The sequence below is a fragment of the Petromyzon marinus genome, chromosome 45 (genome assembly GCF_048934315.1).
Source record: "Petromyzon marinus isolate PM22_M1 ecotype Great Lakes invasive population chromosome 45, UKy_Petmar_22M1.pri1.0, whole genome shotgun sequence".
NCBI classification, from domain to species: domain Eukaryota; kingdom Metazoa; phylum Chordata; class Hyperoartia; order Petromyzontiformes; family Petromyzontidae; genus Petromyzon; species Petromyzon marinus.
Genome location: NC_133711.1, coordinates 924,068 through 940,560, shown reverse-complemented (window position 1 = coordinate 940,560; position 16,493 = coordinate 924,068). Strand labels below are relative to the sequence as shown.

The window sequence follows — 16,493 nt, the reverse complement described above, 5'->3', positions numbered from 1 at the left end:
CGGGGCAGACCCTGGTGCCATGGTTCGATTGACTGAGATGACTGGCTGATGCACCACCTGTGCCCCCCACTGTGCCAACTTGCAGTGTGTTAGCCACCCGGCGCTCCGCTCATTGTTGTGAGAGTCACTCCGCTGTCCTCCATTGTTGCTGGACGGTGACTGCCTCCAACTGCCCAGTAGCGTCCTTCACGAGCCTCCTTGACGGAGGTTGATCTCGATACCACTCATACCAGCTGTTGGCAAGTCCACTAAGCTCCACGTCCTCCTGTACCACATCACTCCATCTCTTCTGTAGCCCGTGCCTCGTCCGTTTAGCCCCCTCTATCTGGCTAAACAAAAGCTGTTTAGGCATAAGGTGGCAGGGCATGCGGGCTACATGACCCAGCCAATGCAGCCTTGCATGCCGGAGCTCACTGATGGGACTTTGTCCAGATCTTTCAAGAATTTGTGAGCTCCTCACACAATCCAGCCTGGTTAAACCCAGGATGGATTGTAGGCAGGCTAGTCTAAATGTTTATAACCAGCAAAGATGTTCCATTAGGGGGGTCCACGTTTCACAAGCATAGAGAAGGGAGGGCATGACCGTGGCCTAGAAGAGAATGAGGCGGCTTCGTGTGGAGCGACAAACCAAGTAGCTTCAACACAGCCAATGAAAAGATAATGCCGCTCGACTGATTCTGAGTGAGACCTCTGCTGTCAAACCGGAGCCGGTCATGAGCACACTTTCCAGGAATGGAAAACTCTCCACTCTCACCACAACTGCCCTATCACCAATTTGGAGTTGTGGGGGTGGAGTGTTTGATGGCACAAAATACCCAGGCAGGTGCTTAGTTTTGGTGGGGCTGATGGTAAGGCCCCACCTCTTAGTGGCACACTCCAGGTTCAACAGCAGCGCCTCCAACTCCTCTGAGTAAGCAGCAATCACCAGATCATCAGCATACATAATGTAAAAGCTTACCCCGAGCTCTCAATACTCTGATGGTGCGTTGTCTTTGAGTTGTGCGCCTTTTGGCATCATCTGGTCCAACACCATGTGAGACTGGTCTCTAAGCTGTCTCGGGTGTGGACCAATCAATTTCAAGAACAGTGCATACATTATCAGTGTTGTATTTTTGTTTGAATTTTGACCGCAAGTGTTGTGGTTAATAATGCAAGCATGATTCCTTGTAAAAAGGTATCAGTTTTGTTGCCAGATAAAAGGATAAAAACCTACCATTATACATAACATGGTTGACCAATAGGGAGCCATCCCTTGAGAGCACCCGGGCATTGTTCAGCCTCCCATTGTATTTGTGTAGTGACGTAAATGATGTCATAGGAGTGTTAATGTGCATCTGGAGCCTCTCTCTGGGGCCAGAGTGAGTGCGGCATGCGATCGGGCCCTAGGGGGCATAGTCCTGGTGACGGCCTGAGAGAGGGCAAGTCAGGACATGGTAGTCTGAGTGAGCCCGAGAGGGCACGTGACCGGGACAGGGTAGTGAGGGGGGCCCGAGGGGGGCTTGAGGGACACGTGATGCTCGGTCGAGGCTTTCAAGAAAGGTCTCGAAGAGGCCGTGGCCGAAGGCGGAGCGAGGCCACGCTCAGGAGCATAAAGGGGCGGTCCCGAGAGCGTTCTTGGCTAGTCTGTGGTATCAAGCCTGGGTCCCACGTCTCGTTGGTCTTCGGTTGTCGTCACACTCGGCGTCGTGGGTCGGGCAGGCGTCACTGGCCTGACCCGGTTATCTAGTTACCCCGTTAAAGTGGATAAAGTGTACTTTCATGTAGTTAGCCTGTTGGGTCGTTAAACAAACGTGTTGCCTCCAAGTTCGAGTGTGCGCCTCCATAGAACAACACTACATTTGTACCAGATGGAGATTCTTCCGGAACAGCATGGAAAGCTTCTTGAACTACGTGATCGAAAAAGATGTTAAATAATGTGGGAGCCAGAGGACATCCCTGTCCCACCCCAAGGTGAATAGGGAATGTCTCCGTCTCCCAGCGCTGTAGATTTACCTGGGCCTGCCAACCATCATGAAGGTCCTCAATGATTTTGAGCAGAGAGTCTGGGACTCTGAAAGCACAAAGAACAACCCAGAGCCCAGGCCAATTGATGGTATCATAGGCCTGATCTCAGAATCTGGACCGCCTTCCATACATCCTCAACAGTTGGGACTTCAGCCAGCCACTCACAGGGGTAACTACTTGGAATATTTGAGGCACCGCAGCCTCAGCAGGGCCATCCCCGCCCTCTGATGTTTTCCAGGCCGAGGGATTTCCCCTCACCCGCGACCTCACAGAAATGCTCAGCAAATCTGATGGTGCGGCACTGCAAGTTACTTTTGTGATGGAGTTAAAGAGTGATTTGTGATCGCGGACTACAGAGGCTCAGCAACCCGCGACCACCACTTATCTTTGCAGCGCCGCACGGCTCTCCGAACCTCTGAGCGAAGGCTGCGGAAAGCCTCCTCATTCTCCAACGTGGGATGCTGTAGATGGTGGGAGTGGGCCTGTCGCTTTTTCTCAGCCGAAACACCTCCTCCATCAGCCAGGGTCTCTGGGCACGTCTGGACCGTGTACCCAAAGCAGCCATTGCAGCTGCATGAGCCAGCGTCCTAAACCTCGCCTATTTCCCCTCGACATCAGGAAGAGGTGGAAACGATGCCAACCCCAGCTGCAAGTGATGATGACATTCTTGCTTACAACTTTATCTAGCTGAGACCAGGCCACTGTGGGTTGAAATGGGGTCACAGATGGACACCCACCACCGGAGTGTAAGAATGGCAGATGCATCTTACAGATGACAAGCCGATGGTCAGTGGGCAGATCATACTCACACACACTCAAATATATACACAACTGGTCTAGCTCACTTACTCACACAGATACACATACACACTCACACACACTCACTCACACTCACAGACTCACTCACACTCACAGAAAAAGATTCCCCATATAGCCTGAACAGACTGTTGGGGCAAATGCTGTTAGCAAGCACCTATGAAAACGGCATGGCACACGCGGGGGTGGGTGACCAGCACCACGCCCGGCCGCCTTTGTCTCCTCAGTGCCTATGTTTACACACCGTACCAAGTACTCATTTGAGACTGAGTCAACCTAGGGGAGGCCCAGAACCGGTTCAGATAATCGCCACTGGTGTTGGCCATGAGTGGGAATTGAGCTCGGGTCGCCGGGTTCGTAGTGCAGCATTACGCTAACCACAAATGACTCTTTAATTCCATTCAAAAAAGAAACTACTGCTCCTCACTCACACACTCACAAGGATACACACTAACTCACACACTTACTGTCCGCAAATCCGGGTGAGTGTGTTTTTAATTGGTTAATTTGTATTCTGTTTCGTTAGCATATTGCATTAATTTGCTTTTAAATGTTTCACTGGTGCTCGTGACGACCGTGGGTTTGCTGTCTCTGGGTGGAATGCCGTTTTACTCTCCCTGCCCGACGTATCACCTCGCGTGGTGCGAGTGTGCGGTGAGTGTGGGGCAAGTGTCAGATCAGTGTCGGGTGAGTGTGGGCGAGTCAGGCCGAGTGTGGGGTGAGTGTGGGGTGAGACCGGGGTAAGTGTGGGGTGAGTGTGGGGTGAGAGTGTGGCGTATGCCCGCGTGCTCGCTCACCATCATCGCGATGAGTGCCGTCACGTAGCTCTGCTGCATCAGAAACCGGCCGACCGTCCCAAAGTGTCCCGCCGGGCCCGACCCCTGACCCCCGGCCTCCGCTTCGCCCTCCAAGCTGCACTTTGACCCCTGGCCTGATAAACCTGCAGAATGGAAGGACGTGGTCAGGTCAGGTCAATGTCACTTTCAATTAAAACTCCAACTATAATTTTGTTTTTTCTGTCCTAGGTAAGGCCCACTTGATGCCCAATCGAGGCCCACAATAGAACACCACAAAGCGGGGTGAACGCCTTCCACTCACGTTTTGCTGCAGATGCAGGGCGGGAGAAGACGTAGAACCGTGGCCTAAGGGGACAATCAAAGACCCCTAACTCCCCCCACCTACGTCGTGCTTTGCTAAATTTGAAATGAAAGCATCAATGAATCAGTGAAGCACTCCGGCTGACTCATGACCAGCAGCTGCATCCATGTGAGCCAGGGGAACGGTGGCAGAATGCCACACAGCCCAGCACGGTCGCCTCATCAAAGTGCGATCCACTCATCACTGGGCTAACTTAGCACCTTACAATGTTTACAGTTACACACAGCTTACCGTAAGAAAATTACACGTATGATGATGGTGAAAATGAATGTTACTGATAAGACCTTTGGCTCGATGGAAATTGACCACTTTCAGCCACTGTGTTTTATAACCACCCAATCGACTGCAGGACTGCCATCCATCCACACGGAGCAAGCCTCATATAGTTGGGACATTGCAGTTACCACACAACGTTCAACAGACGATGCATTCAATTTCTGCGCTCCAGCTCTATCACCAAATAAACTCCATGACAGTCGAGGCATGGGGGGAGCTAAGGAGTGCCACTCCCATTCACGATTCTACAGAGGGCCGCCTCGCGTCGTCACGTGGTCATGTCGTCGTCACGTCACGTGGTCATGTCACGTGGTCATGTCGTCGTCACGTCACGTGGTCATGTCACGTGGTCATGTCGTCGTCACGTCACGTGGTCATGTCACGTGGTCATGTCGTCGTCACGTCACGTGGTCATGTCACGTGGTCATGTCGTCGTCGCGTCACGTGGTCATGTCACGTGGTCATGTCGTCGTCACGTCACGTGGTTATGTCCTTGTCACATCATCACATCGTCACGTCGTTGTCACGTCGTCATCACGTGGTCATGTCGTCGTCACGTCACGTGGTCATGTCGTCGTCACATCATCACATCGTCACGTCGTCGTCACGTCGTCGTCGTCACGTCATCGTCACATCATCACGTCATCGTCACGTCATCGTCACGTCATCGTCACGTCGTCGTCACGTCGTCGTCACATCATCACATCGTCACGTCGTCGTCACGTCGTCACGTCATCGTCACGTCATCGTCGTCACGTCATCGTCACGTCGTCACGTCATCGTTACGTCATTGTCACGTCATCGTCACGTCGTCACCGCGTCGTCGTGGGGCGGCCTCAGATGGCAACGCGGCGGAAGCGCTTGTCTACGCGTCTCTTCCACTCGCCCTGCGTCTGTAACCCTCGCACGTCGTCGGCTCATACACACGCAGCAGCAACAGCAGCACCTCCACCTCCACTTCCACCTCCACTTCCACCTCCACCTCCACTTCCATCTCCACCTCCACCTCCACTTCCACCTCCACTTCCACCTCCACCTCCACTTCCACCTCCACCTCCACTTCCACCTCCACCTCCACTTCCACCTCCACTTCCACCTCCACTTCCACTTCCACCTCCACCTCCACTTCCACCTCCACCTCCACTTCCACCTCCACTTCCACCTCCACTTCCACCTCCACCTCCACCTCCTGCTGCTGCTGCTGCTGAGGTCACGTAAAATTCTATTCATTTTGGGCCACGGATATTAAATGCAACCCGCGGTTACAAACGATTTACAGGGCCACCACTTTGTGATTTCGGCCACTTTCCAGGAGTGAGCAATGGCTGTTTTAGAGAAAACTAAGTCCCGCCATAGGAATGTGGAGTTTCTGCTTACTGGCTGAGGGCCACGAGGGCAGATGATTGGCACTCAATGCATGTTTGAGTCGGGAGACATCTGACCTCAAATGAAGACGCCGGTTTATCTCGTAATTATTTATAGCCTGAGTGAGCTTCTGTAAATATTTTCTTTTCATAAATGTACAGGAAGTTTAATCTCACACTGAAATCTTGCACTATTTATTCTTTCAACCAAATGTTTTTACAATATTATGTTCCAATTTGTACTCATATTTTTTTTTACACTGACGCTGAGTACCAGTATTTTTCCAATTAATTTTCTCAGACCTCCTGCGCAGAAGAAGCACGCCTCGGTGAATTCCCATAACTACGACCTCCATATCATCCGTCTGCCGCTCGTGACGCACGCATCAGACCACGTGTGCGAGAGTGGCGGGGCCGCGGTGTGGATGGGACGGGGATCACGGAGTCCGCACCGGACTGAGCCGAAGGTCTCCACGAGGAGGGCGACTCGATGGGGATCTCCACGTAGCCCGGAGAGAGGGGGTCGCCAGGGTCGATGAGCAGGTCGCGGTTGTCAAGGTCGCGGAGGTCGCGGAGGTCGACGAGAGGGGAGGGGCGCCGCGCGGCGCCGTCGTGCTGCACGGGGCGCCCGGGGCTCCCGTTGGCCGTGTGGAGCACGGCCTGTGAGGCACGTGACGGGAGGCGCTGGTGAGCGCGAGGCGCTAGCGAGTTAGCGAGCGCGAGGCGCTAGCGAGTTAGCGAGGCGCTAGCGCGTTAGCGAGCGCGGGGCGCTAGCGAGTTAGCGAGCGCGAGGCGCTAGCGAGTTAGCGAGCGCGAGGCGCTAGCGAGTTAGGGAGCGCGAGGCGCTAGCGCGTTAGGGAGCGCGAGGCGCTAGCGAGTTAGCGAGCGCGAGGCGCTAGCGAGTTAGCGAGGCGCTAGCGAGTTAGCGAGCGCGAGGCGCTAGCGCGTTAGGGAGCGCGAGGCGCTAGCGAGTTAGCGAGCGCGAGGCGCTAGCGAGTTAGGGAGCGCGAGGCGCTAGCGCGTTAGGGAGCGCGAGGCGCTAGCGAGTTAGCGAGCGCGAGGCGCTAGCGAGTTAGCGAGGCGCTAGCGAGTTAGCGAGCGCGAGGCGCTAGCGCGTTAGGGAGCGCGAGGCGCTAGCGAGTTAGCGAGCGCGAGGCGCTAGCGAGTTAGCGAGGCGCTAGCGCGTTAGCGAGCGCGAGGCGCTAGCAAGTTAGCGAGCGCGAGGCGCTAGCGAGCGCGAGGCGCTAGCGAGTTAGCGAGCGCGGGGCGCTAGCGAGTTAGCGAGGCGCTAGCGCGTTAGCGAGCGCGAGGCGCTAGCGAGTTAGCGAGCGCGAGGCGCTAGCGAGCGCGAGGCGCTAGCGAGTTAGCGAGCGCGGGGCGCTAGCGAGTTAGCGAGCGCGAGGCGCTAGCGAGTTAGCGAGGCGCTAGCACGTTAGCGAGCGTGAGGCGCTAGCGAGTTAGCGAGCGCGAGGCGCTAGCGCGTTAGCGAGCGCGAGGCGCTAGCGAGTTAGCGAGCGCGAGGCGCTAGCGAGCGTGAGGCGCTAGCGAGTTAGCGAGCACGAGGCGCTAGCGAGTTAGCGAGCGCGGGGCGCTAGCGAGTTAGCGAGCGCGAGGCGCTAGCGAGTTAGCGAGCGCGAGGCGCTAGCGAGCGCGAGGCGCTAGCGAGTTAGCGAGCGCGAGGCGCTAGCGAGTTAGCGAGGCGCTAGCGAGTTAGCGAGCGCGAGGCGCTAGCGAGTTAGCGAGGCGCTAGCGAGTTAGCAAGCGCGAGGCGCTAGCGAGTTAGCGAGCGCGAGGCGCTAGCGAGTTAGCAAGCGCGAGGCGCTAGCGAGTTAGCGAGGCGCTAGCGAGTTAGCAAGCGCGAGGCGCTAGCGAGTTCGCGAGCGCGGGGCGCTAGCGAGTTAGCAAGCACGAGGCGCTAGCGAGTTAGCGAGCGTGAGGCGCTAGCGAGTTAGCGAGCGTGAGGCGCTAGCGAGTTAGCGAGCGCAAGGCGCGAGCGAGTTAGCGAGCGCGGGGCGCTAGCGAGTTAGCGAGGCGCTAGCGAGTTAGCGAGGCGCTAGCGAGTTAGCAAGCGCGGGGCGCTAGCGAGTTAGCGAGGCGCTAGCGAGTTAGCGAGCGCGGGGCGCTAGCGAGTTAGCGAGGCGCTAGCGAGTTAGCGAGGCGCTAGCGAGTTAGCAAGCGCGAGGCGCTAGCGAGTTAGCAAGCGCGAGGCGCTAGCGAGTTAGCGAGCGCGGGGCGCTAGCGAGTTAGCGAGGCGCTAGCGAGTTAGCGAGGCGCTAGCGAGTTAGCGAGCGCGGGGCGCTAGCGAGCGTGAGGCGCTAGCGAGTTAGCGAGCGCGGGGCGCTAGCGAGCATGAGGCGCTAGCGAGTTAGCGAGCGTGAGGCGCTAGCGAGTTAGCGAGCGTGAGGCGCTAGCGAGTTAGCGAGCGTGAGGCGCTAGCGAGTTAGCGAGCGCGAGGCGCTAGCGAGTTAGTGAGCGCGAGGCGCTAGCGAGTTAGCGAGCGCGGGGCGCTAGCGAGTTAGCGAGGCGCTAGCGAGTTAGCGAGGCGCTAGCGAGTTAGCAAGCGCGAGGCGCTAGCGAGTTAGCAAGCGCGAGACGCTAGCGCGTTAGCGAGCGCGGGGCGCTAGCGAGTTAGCGAGGCGCTAGCGAGTTAGCGAGGCGCTAGCGAGTTAGCGAGCGCGGGGCGCTAGCGAGCGTGAGGCGCTAGCGAGTTAGCGAGCGCGGGGCGCTAGCGAGCATGAGGCGCTAGCGAGTTAGCGAGCGTGAGGCGCTAGCGAGTTAGCGAGCGTGAGGCGCTAGCGAGTTAGCGAGCGTGAGGCGCTAGCGAGTTAGCGAGCGCGAGGCGCTAGCGAGTTAGCGAGCGCGGGGCGCTAGCGAGCGCGAGGCGCTAGCGAGTTAGCGAGCACGAGGCGCTAGCGAGTTAGCGAGCACGAGGCGCTAGCGAGTTAGCGAGCACGAGGCGCTAGCGAGTTAGCGAGCACGAGGCGCTAGCGAGTTAGCGAGCACCCGGTGAGGGTAGCGCCAGGGTGACGCGGTGCAGCGAGTGTGCAAGCCGTGCGACTGACGATGTCGATGATGTTCGTGATGCTGACGCACATATGTTGAACTTCTTTCTCACCCATACGTAGACAACCACGCTAATCGGAGGTGGGGGATGATCATGATGATGACCGTGATGATGATATTGACGGTGATGATTATGGTGATGATTATAGTGATGATGTTAATCATGTCAATCGTGCTGGTAGTGTTGTTGCTGCTGCCGATGATGATGATGGTAGTGCTTATATTTAATATTTTGTGTAATTGTGCTCATGAATCGTACGTTGGACACTCCCAGCTCTTCTGGCACCAGTCTCAATGGCTGTGGAAGGCAAAAAAAATAATTCCCAAATGTTTTAGTTATGAATTAGAAGATATTAAATCTACAATAATTTATCAAATCTCGCTCCCAAAGCAGTCGCACATTTAATACTGGCCAATGGCTCTCCAAACGGAGATTTTGGTCTGGTACGTGGTGGCAATGGTGTGTGTGGTGTGGTGTTGTGTAACGTGGTGTGGTGTTGTGTAATGTGTGTGGTGTGGTGTTGTGTAATGTGTGTGGTGTTGTGTAACGTGTGTGGTGTGGTGTTGTGTGATGTGTGTGGTGTTGTGTAATGTGTGTGGTGTTGTGTAATGTGTGTGGTGTTGTGTAACGTGTGTGGTGTGGTGTTGTGTGATGTGTGTGGTGTTGTGTAATGTGTGTGGTGTTGTGTAACGTGGTGTGGTGTTGTGTGATGTGTGTGGTGTTGTGTAACGTGGTGTGGTGTGGTGTTGTGTGATGTGTGTGGTGTTGTGTAACGTGGTGTGGTGTTGTGTGATGTGTGTGGTGTTGTGTAACGTGGTGTGGTGTGGTGTTGTGTGATGTGTGTGGTGTTGTGTAACGTGGTGTGGTGTTGTGTAATGTGGTGTGGTGTTGTGTAATGTGTGTGGTGTGGTGTAATGTGTGCAGTGTGGTGTAATGTGTGCGGTGTTGTGTAAAGTGTGTGGTATTGTGTAAAGTGTGTGGTGTAGTGTTGTGTAATGTGTGTGGTGTGGTGTTGTGTAATGTGTGTGGTGTGGTGTTGTGTGATGTGTGGTGTTGTGATGTGTAATGTGTGTGGTGTTGTGTAAAGTGTGTGGTGTTGTGTAATGTGTGGTGTAATGTGTGTGGTGTTGTGTAATGTGTGTGGTGTTGAGTAATGTGTGTGGTGTTGTGTAATGTGTGTGGTGTGGTGTAATGTGTGCAGTGTGGTGTAATGTGTGCGGTGTTGTGTAAAGTGTGTGGTATTGTGTAAAGTGTGTGGTGTAGTGTAATGTGTGTGGTGTGGTGTTGTGTAATGTGTGTGGTGTGGTGTTGTGTGATGTGTGGTGTTGTGATGTGTAATGTGTGTGGTGTTGTGTAAAGTGTGTGGTGTTGTGTAATGTGTGGTGTAATGTGTGTGGTGTTGTGTAATGTGTGTGGTGTTGAGTAATGTGTGTGGTGTTGTGTAATGTGTGTGGTGTGGTGTAATGTGTGTGGTGTTGTGTAACGTGGTGTGGTGTTGTGTAATGTGTGTGGTGTTGTGTAACGTGGTGTGGTGTTGTGTAATGTGTGTGGTGTTGTGAACGTGGTGTGGTGTTGTGTAATGTGTGTGGTGTTGTGTAACGTGGTGGGGTGTTGTGTAATGTGGTGTGGTGTTGTGTAATGTGTGTGGTGTTGTGTAATGTGTGTGGTGTTGTGTAACGTGTGCCGGAGGCCCCGGGAGGCCAGGCGTCTATGACATCTCCTGGCCAAACCCCAATTGGCGGAGCCAGGAGATTGAATATCCACTACGGGTGGCCACGTGGAATGTTCGAACGCTCACTGCGGAGGAGAGGCTGCCACTCCTCTGTCGGGAGCTGGACCGGTACCGCCTGGATCTATGCGGCATTCAGGAGGTCCGGTGGAACGGCTCTGGCTCCTGCCACCATGAGGGGTGGACAGTCCTCTACTCGGGGCAGCAGACTGCAAAACAACAGGGTGTGGCTCTTCTTTTGAACAAAAGAATGAAGGGGGCGTGGGAGCGTGGCGGTGAGGTGTGGGAAGCTGTAAGCCCCAGGCTACTTTGGGCTCGCCTTCCCATCAACCGGAGGCGAGGAATGGTGGTCGTGGTTACTTATGCCCCCACCGAAGATGAACATCCGTGGAGGGATGCAGGCAAAGCCGATGAGTCAGATGCCTTCTATGACCTCCTGTCACAGGTGCTGGCTAAAGTGGCCCCTCGGGATAGAGTCATCATGTTGGGTGACTTTAATGCCCGAGTTGGTCATGATACTGGCACCTGGTCTGGAGTGATTGGAGGGCATGGGCCAGATCAGCTCAATAACAACGGTAGGAGGCTGCTAGATTTTTGTGCAGCCCATGGGCTTGTAATTACCAACACGCTGTTCCGGCATCGGCACATCCACACAACATCATGGATGCATGCCGGGTCCAAGCAAGAACATCTGCTGGACTACATAGTGACGGACCAGCGGATGCGAGCCTATGTCCTTGACACCAGGACCTACCGTGGAGCTGATCTGCCCTCTGACCATCGACTAGTCATCTGTAAGATGCGCCTGCCATTCTTCCACTCCGGTGGTGGGTGTACACCCAGGACCCCATTCCGACCTAAAGTGGCCTGGTCTCAGTTATCTGATGAAAGTTGCAAGCAAGAATTTCATCATCGCTTGCGGCTGGGATTGGCATCGTCCCCGACTCCTCCTGATGTCGAGGGTAAATGGGCGAGGTTTAGGACTGTGACTCATGCAGCTGCAATGGCTGCTTTGGGTACGCGGTCCAGACCTCCCCAGAGATCCTGGCTGACAGAGGTGTTCAGGATGGTTGAGAAAAAGCGACAGGCCCACTGTCATCGGCTACAGAATCCCACGTCAGAGAATGAGGAGGCTTACCGCAGCCTTCGCTCGGAGGTTCGGAGAGCCGTGAGGCGCTGCAAGGATGGGTGGTGGTCGCGGGTTGCTGAGGAGATGGAGTCTGCCTCAGTGGCCCGCGATCACAAATCTCTATTTAACTCCATCAAAAAAGTAACCTGCAGCGCCACACCTATTACCATCGTTAGGGGAAAAAACGGTGAGCCAATCTCCGATCCCCAGGAACAGGTTTGCAGATTTGCTGAGCATTTCTGTGAGGTCCTGGGGGAGGGAAAATCCCTCAGCCAGGAAAACATCGTGGCACAAAGTGAGGATGACCCTGCTGAGGCTGTGGTGCCTCAAATATTGGAAGAAGTCACCCCTTGTGAGTGGCTGGCTGAGCTGCCATCTGTTGAGGAAGTACTGAAGGCGATCCGGAGTCTGAGACCAGGAAAGGCAGCGGGCAGAGATGATCTCCCAAGCGAAATGCTGAGGGAGGGTGGCGTTTGTGCACAGACTGCCCTATATGACATCATAACAACGGTCTGGGCCGCTGGACGGGTTCCGCAGGATTGGAAGGATGCCCTGGTGGTCCCCCTCTTTAAGAAGGGGGACCGCACAGACTGTAACAACTACAGGGGCATCTCACTCCTCAGTGTGCCGGGAAAGGTCCTGGCAAGGATTATTCAGCATCGCCTTGCCAGGCACCCTGAGGAGAGGCTTGCGGAGCCCCAATGCGGTTTCAGGAAAGGGCGGTCCTGCACAGATGCCATATTTTCTGTCCGTCTGCTACAGCAGAGGTGTAGGGAATTCCAACAAGACCTACATCTCTGCTTTATTGACATGGTCAAGGCCTATGATACCATCAGTAGGCCTGGGCTCTGGGTCGTGCTTCGTGCTTTTGGAGTACCTGACCCTCTGCTCACGATCATTAAGGACCTTCATGATGGTGAGCGGGCCCAGGTAAAACTACGTGGCCGAGAGTCAGAGCCATTCCCTGTACACCTTGGGGTGCGACAGGGATGTCCTCTGGCTCCCACATTATTTAACATCTATTTTGACTACGTAGTTCGTGAAACCTTCAATAGCTGTACCGGGGGAATCTCCATATGGTACAGATATAATGGGAGGCTGATCGATGCCCGGGTGCGGTCAAGGGATGGCTCCCTATTGGTCAACCACGTTATGTATGCTGATGATTTGGTAATAGCTGCTCAGTCAGAGGAGGAGTTGGAGACGCTGCTGCTGAGACTGGAGCGTGCCACTAAGAGGTGGGGCCTTACCATCAGCCCCACCAAAACTAAGCACTTGCCTGGGTATTTTGTACCATTGGACACTCCACCCCCACAACTCCCAATCGGTGATGGGGCAGTTGTGGAGAGAGTGGAGAGTTTCCCATACCTGAGTAGTGTGCTTATAACTGGCTCCAGTTTAACAGCAGAGGTCTCACTCCGAATCAGTCGAGCGGCAATATCTTTTCATCGGTTGCGTAACGCTGTGTGGAAGCTACTTGGTCTGTCGCTCCGCACTAAGCTTCAGGTCTTCTCGGCCACGGTCATTCCCTCCCTTCTCTACGCTTGCGAAACGTGGACCCCCCTAATGGAACATCTTCGCCGGTTAGAAACATTTAAGCTGGCCTGCCTACGATCCATCCTGGGTTTAACCAGACTGGATTGTGTGAGGAGCTCACAAATCCTTGAAAGATCTGGGCAAGGTCCCATCGGTGAGCTCCTCCGGCGGGCAAGGCTGCGATGGCTGGGTCATGTAGCCCGCATGCCCAGCCAACGCATGCCGAAACAGCTTTTGTTCGGCCGGATTGAGGGGGCTATGCGGGCGCGGCACGGGCTAGAGAAGAGATGGAGTGATGTGGTACAGGAGGACGTGGAGCTGAGTGGACTTGCCGATGACTGGTACCAGCGGTGTCAAGATCGACCTCTGTGGAGGAGGCTCGTGAAGGATGCTACTGGGCAGTTGGAGGTAGTCGCCCTCCAACAACAACGGAGGGCGGAGGAGCGACGCTCACAACAACGAGCGGAGCGCCGGATGGCTAAAGCACAGCAGGATGGCACAGTAGGGGGCACAGGTGGTGCATCAGCCAGTCATCTCAGTCAGTCGACCCGTGGCACCTGGGTCTGCCCCGTGACCTCCTGCCAGCGGGCGTTCGACACTTCACGTGGCCTCAGGGTGCACATAGCCTGGCACAAGCGTCGTGGTGACGTCACCGCCACTTAGTGGCGAATGGCGGTTGTTGTTGTTCGTGTGGTGTTGTGTGATGTGTGTGGTGTTGTGTAAAGTGTGTGGTGTTGTGTAAAGTGTGTGGTGTGGTGTTGTGTTGTGTAATGTGTGTGGTGTTGTGTAATGTGTGTGGTGTTGTGTAATGTGTGTGGTGTTGTGTAATGTGTGTGGGGGAGTGTTGTGTAATGTGTGTGGTGTTGTGCAATGTGTGTGGTGTTGTGTAATGTGTGCAGTGTAGTGTTGTGTAATGTGTGTGGTGTGGTGTTGTGTGATGTGTGTGGTGTTGTTTAAAGTGTGTGGTGTTGTGTAATGTGTGGTGTGGTGTTGTGTAATGTGTGTGGTGTGGTGTTGTGTGATGTGTGTGGTGTTGTGTAACGTGTGTGATGTTGTGTAACGTGGTGTGGTGTGGTGTAATGTGTGTGGTATTGTGTAACGTGGTGTGGTGTTGTGTAATGTGTGTGGTGTTGTGTAACGTGGTGTGGTGTTGTGTAATGCGTGTGGTGTTGTGTAACGAGGTGTGGTGTTGTGTAATGTGTGTGGTGTGGTGTTGTGTAATGTGTGTGGTGTTGTCTAATGTATGTGGTGTTGTGTAACGTGGTGTGGTGTTGTGTAATGTGTGTGGTATTGTGTAACGTGGTGTGGTGCTGTGTAATGCGTGTGGTGTTGTGTAATGTGTGTGGTGTTGTGTAATGTGTGTGGTGTTGTGTAAAGTGTGTGGTGTTTTGTAATGTGTGCTGTGTGGTGTTGTGTAATGTGTGTGGTGTTGTCTAATGTGTGTGGTGTAGTGTTGTGTAATGTGTGTGGTGTGGTGTTGTGTGATGTGTGGTGTGGTGTTGTGTAACGTGTGTGGTGTTGTGTAAAGTGTGTGGTGTTGTGTAATATGTGTGGTGTTGTGTAATGTGTGTGGTGTGGTGTTGTGTAATGTGTGTGGTGTTGTGTAAAGTGTGTGATGTTGTGTAACGTGGTGTGGTGTTGTGTGATGTGTGTGGTGTTGTGTAACGTGGTGTGGTGTTGTGTAATGTGGTGTGGTGTTGTGTAATGTGTGCAGTGTGGTGTAATGTGTGTGGTGTTGTGTAAAGTGTGTTGTGTTGAGTAAAGTGTGTGGTGTTGTGTAATGTGTGTGGTGTGGTGTTGTGTATTGTGTGTGGTGTTGTGTAATGTGTGTGGTGTGGTGTTGTGTAACGTGTGTGGTGTGGTGTAATGTGTGTGGTGTGGTGTTGTGTAACGTGTGTGGTGTTGTGTAATGTGTGTGGTGTGGTGTTGTGTAATGTGTGTGGTGTTCTGTAATGTGTGTGGTGTGGTGTTGTGTAATGTGTGTGGTGTGGTGTAATGTGTGTGGTGTGGTGTTGTGTAACGTGTGTGGTGTTGTGTAATGTGTGTGGTGTGGTGTTGTGTAATGTGTGCAGTGTGGTGTAATGTGTGTGGTCTTGTGTAAAGTGTGTGGTGTTGTGTAATGTGTGTGGTGTGGGTAATGTGTGTGGTGTTGTGTAATGTGTGTAGTGTTGTGGAAAGTGTGGTGTTGTGTAATGTGTGTGGTGTTGTGTAATGTGTGTGGTGTTGTGTAACGTGGTGTCATGTGGTGTAATGTGTGTGGTATTGTGTAACGTGGTGTGGTGTGGTGTAATGTGTGTGGTGTTGTGTAACGTGGTGTGGTGTTGTGTAATGTGTGTGGTATTGTGTAACGTGGTGTGGTGTTGTGTAATGTGTGTGGTGTTGTGTAACGTGGTGTGGTGTTGTGTAATGTGTGTGGTGTTGTGTAACGTGGTGTGGTGTTGTGTAATGTGGTGTGGTGTTGTGTAATGTGTGTGGTGGTGTGTAACGTGGTGTGCTATTGTGTAATGTGTGTGGTGTTGTGTAATGTGTGTGGTGTTGTGTAACGTGGTGTGGTGTTGTGTAATGTGGTGTGGTGTTGTGTAATGTGTGTGGTGTTGTGTAACGTGGTGTGGTGTTGTGTAATGTGTGTGGTGTTGTGTAAAGTGTGTGGTGTTGTGTAACGTGGTGTGGTGTTGTGTAATGTGTGTGTGTGGTGTTGTGTAACGTGGTGTGGTGTTGTGTAATGTGTGCGGTGTTGTGTAACGTGGTGTGGTGTGGTGTTGTGTGATGTGTGTGGTGTTGTGTAACGTGGTGTGGTGTTGTGTGATGTGGTGTGGTGTTGTGTAATGTGTGTGGTGTTGTGTAAAGTCTGTGGTGTTGTGTAATGTGTGTGGTGTGGTGTTGTGTGATGTGGTGTTGTGTAATGTGTGTGATGTTGTGTAACGTGTGTGGTGTTGCGTAATGTGTGTGGTGTGGTGTTGTGTGATGTGGTGTTGTGTAATGTGTGTGGTGTGGTGTAATGTGTGTGGTGTTGTGTAACGTGGTGTGGTGTTGTGTAATGTGGTGTGGTGTTGTGTGATGTGTGTTGTGTAATGTGTGTGGTATTGTGTAACGTGTGTGGTGTGGTGTTGTGTAATGTGTGTGGTGTTGTGTAACGTGGTGTGGTGTTGTGTAATGTGGTGTGGTGTTGTGTAATGTGTGTGGTGTTGTGTAATGTGTGTGGTATTGTGTAACGTGGTGTGGTGTTGTGTAATGTGTGTGGTGTGGTGTTGTGTAATGTGTGTGGTGTTATGTAAAGTGTGTGGTGTTGTGTAACGTGGTGTGGTGTTGTGTAATGTGTGTGATGTTGTGTAACGTGGTCTGGTGTGGTGTAATGTGTGTGGTATTGTGTAACGTGGTGTGGTGTTGTGTAATGTGTGCGGTGTTGTGTAACGTGGT

General features: G+C 53.5%; 1 protein-coding gene across 1 annotated transcript in view; it reads right to left on the bottom strand.

Annotated features, from left to right (window-relative positions):
* The window catches only part of LOC116952108 (piezo-type mechanosensitive ion channel component 2-like), a 154,005-nt gene that overhangs the window by 103,749 nt on the left and 33,763 nt on the right, over positions 1-16,493 (bottom strand). The window contains exons 2-4 of the mRNA XM_076074014.1: positions 8,941-8,979; positions 6,071-6,278; positions 3,618-3,760 (exon numbers count right to left, since the gene is read on the bottom strand). Of these exons, the coding sequence (XP_075930129.1) occupies positions 3,618-3,760; positions 6,071-6,278; positions 8,941-8,979 (390 nt within the window). The remainder of the gene's footprint in view (positions 1-3,617; positions 3,761-6,070; positions 6,279-8,940; positions 8,980-16,493) is intronic.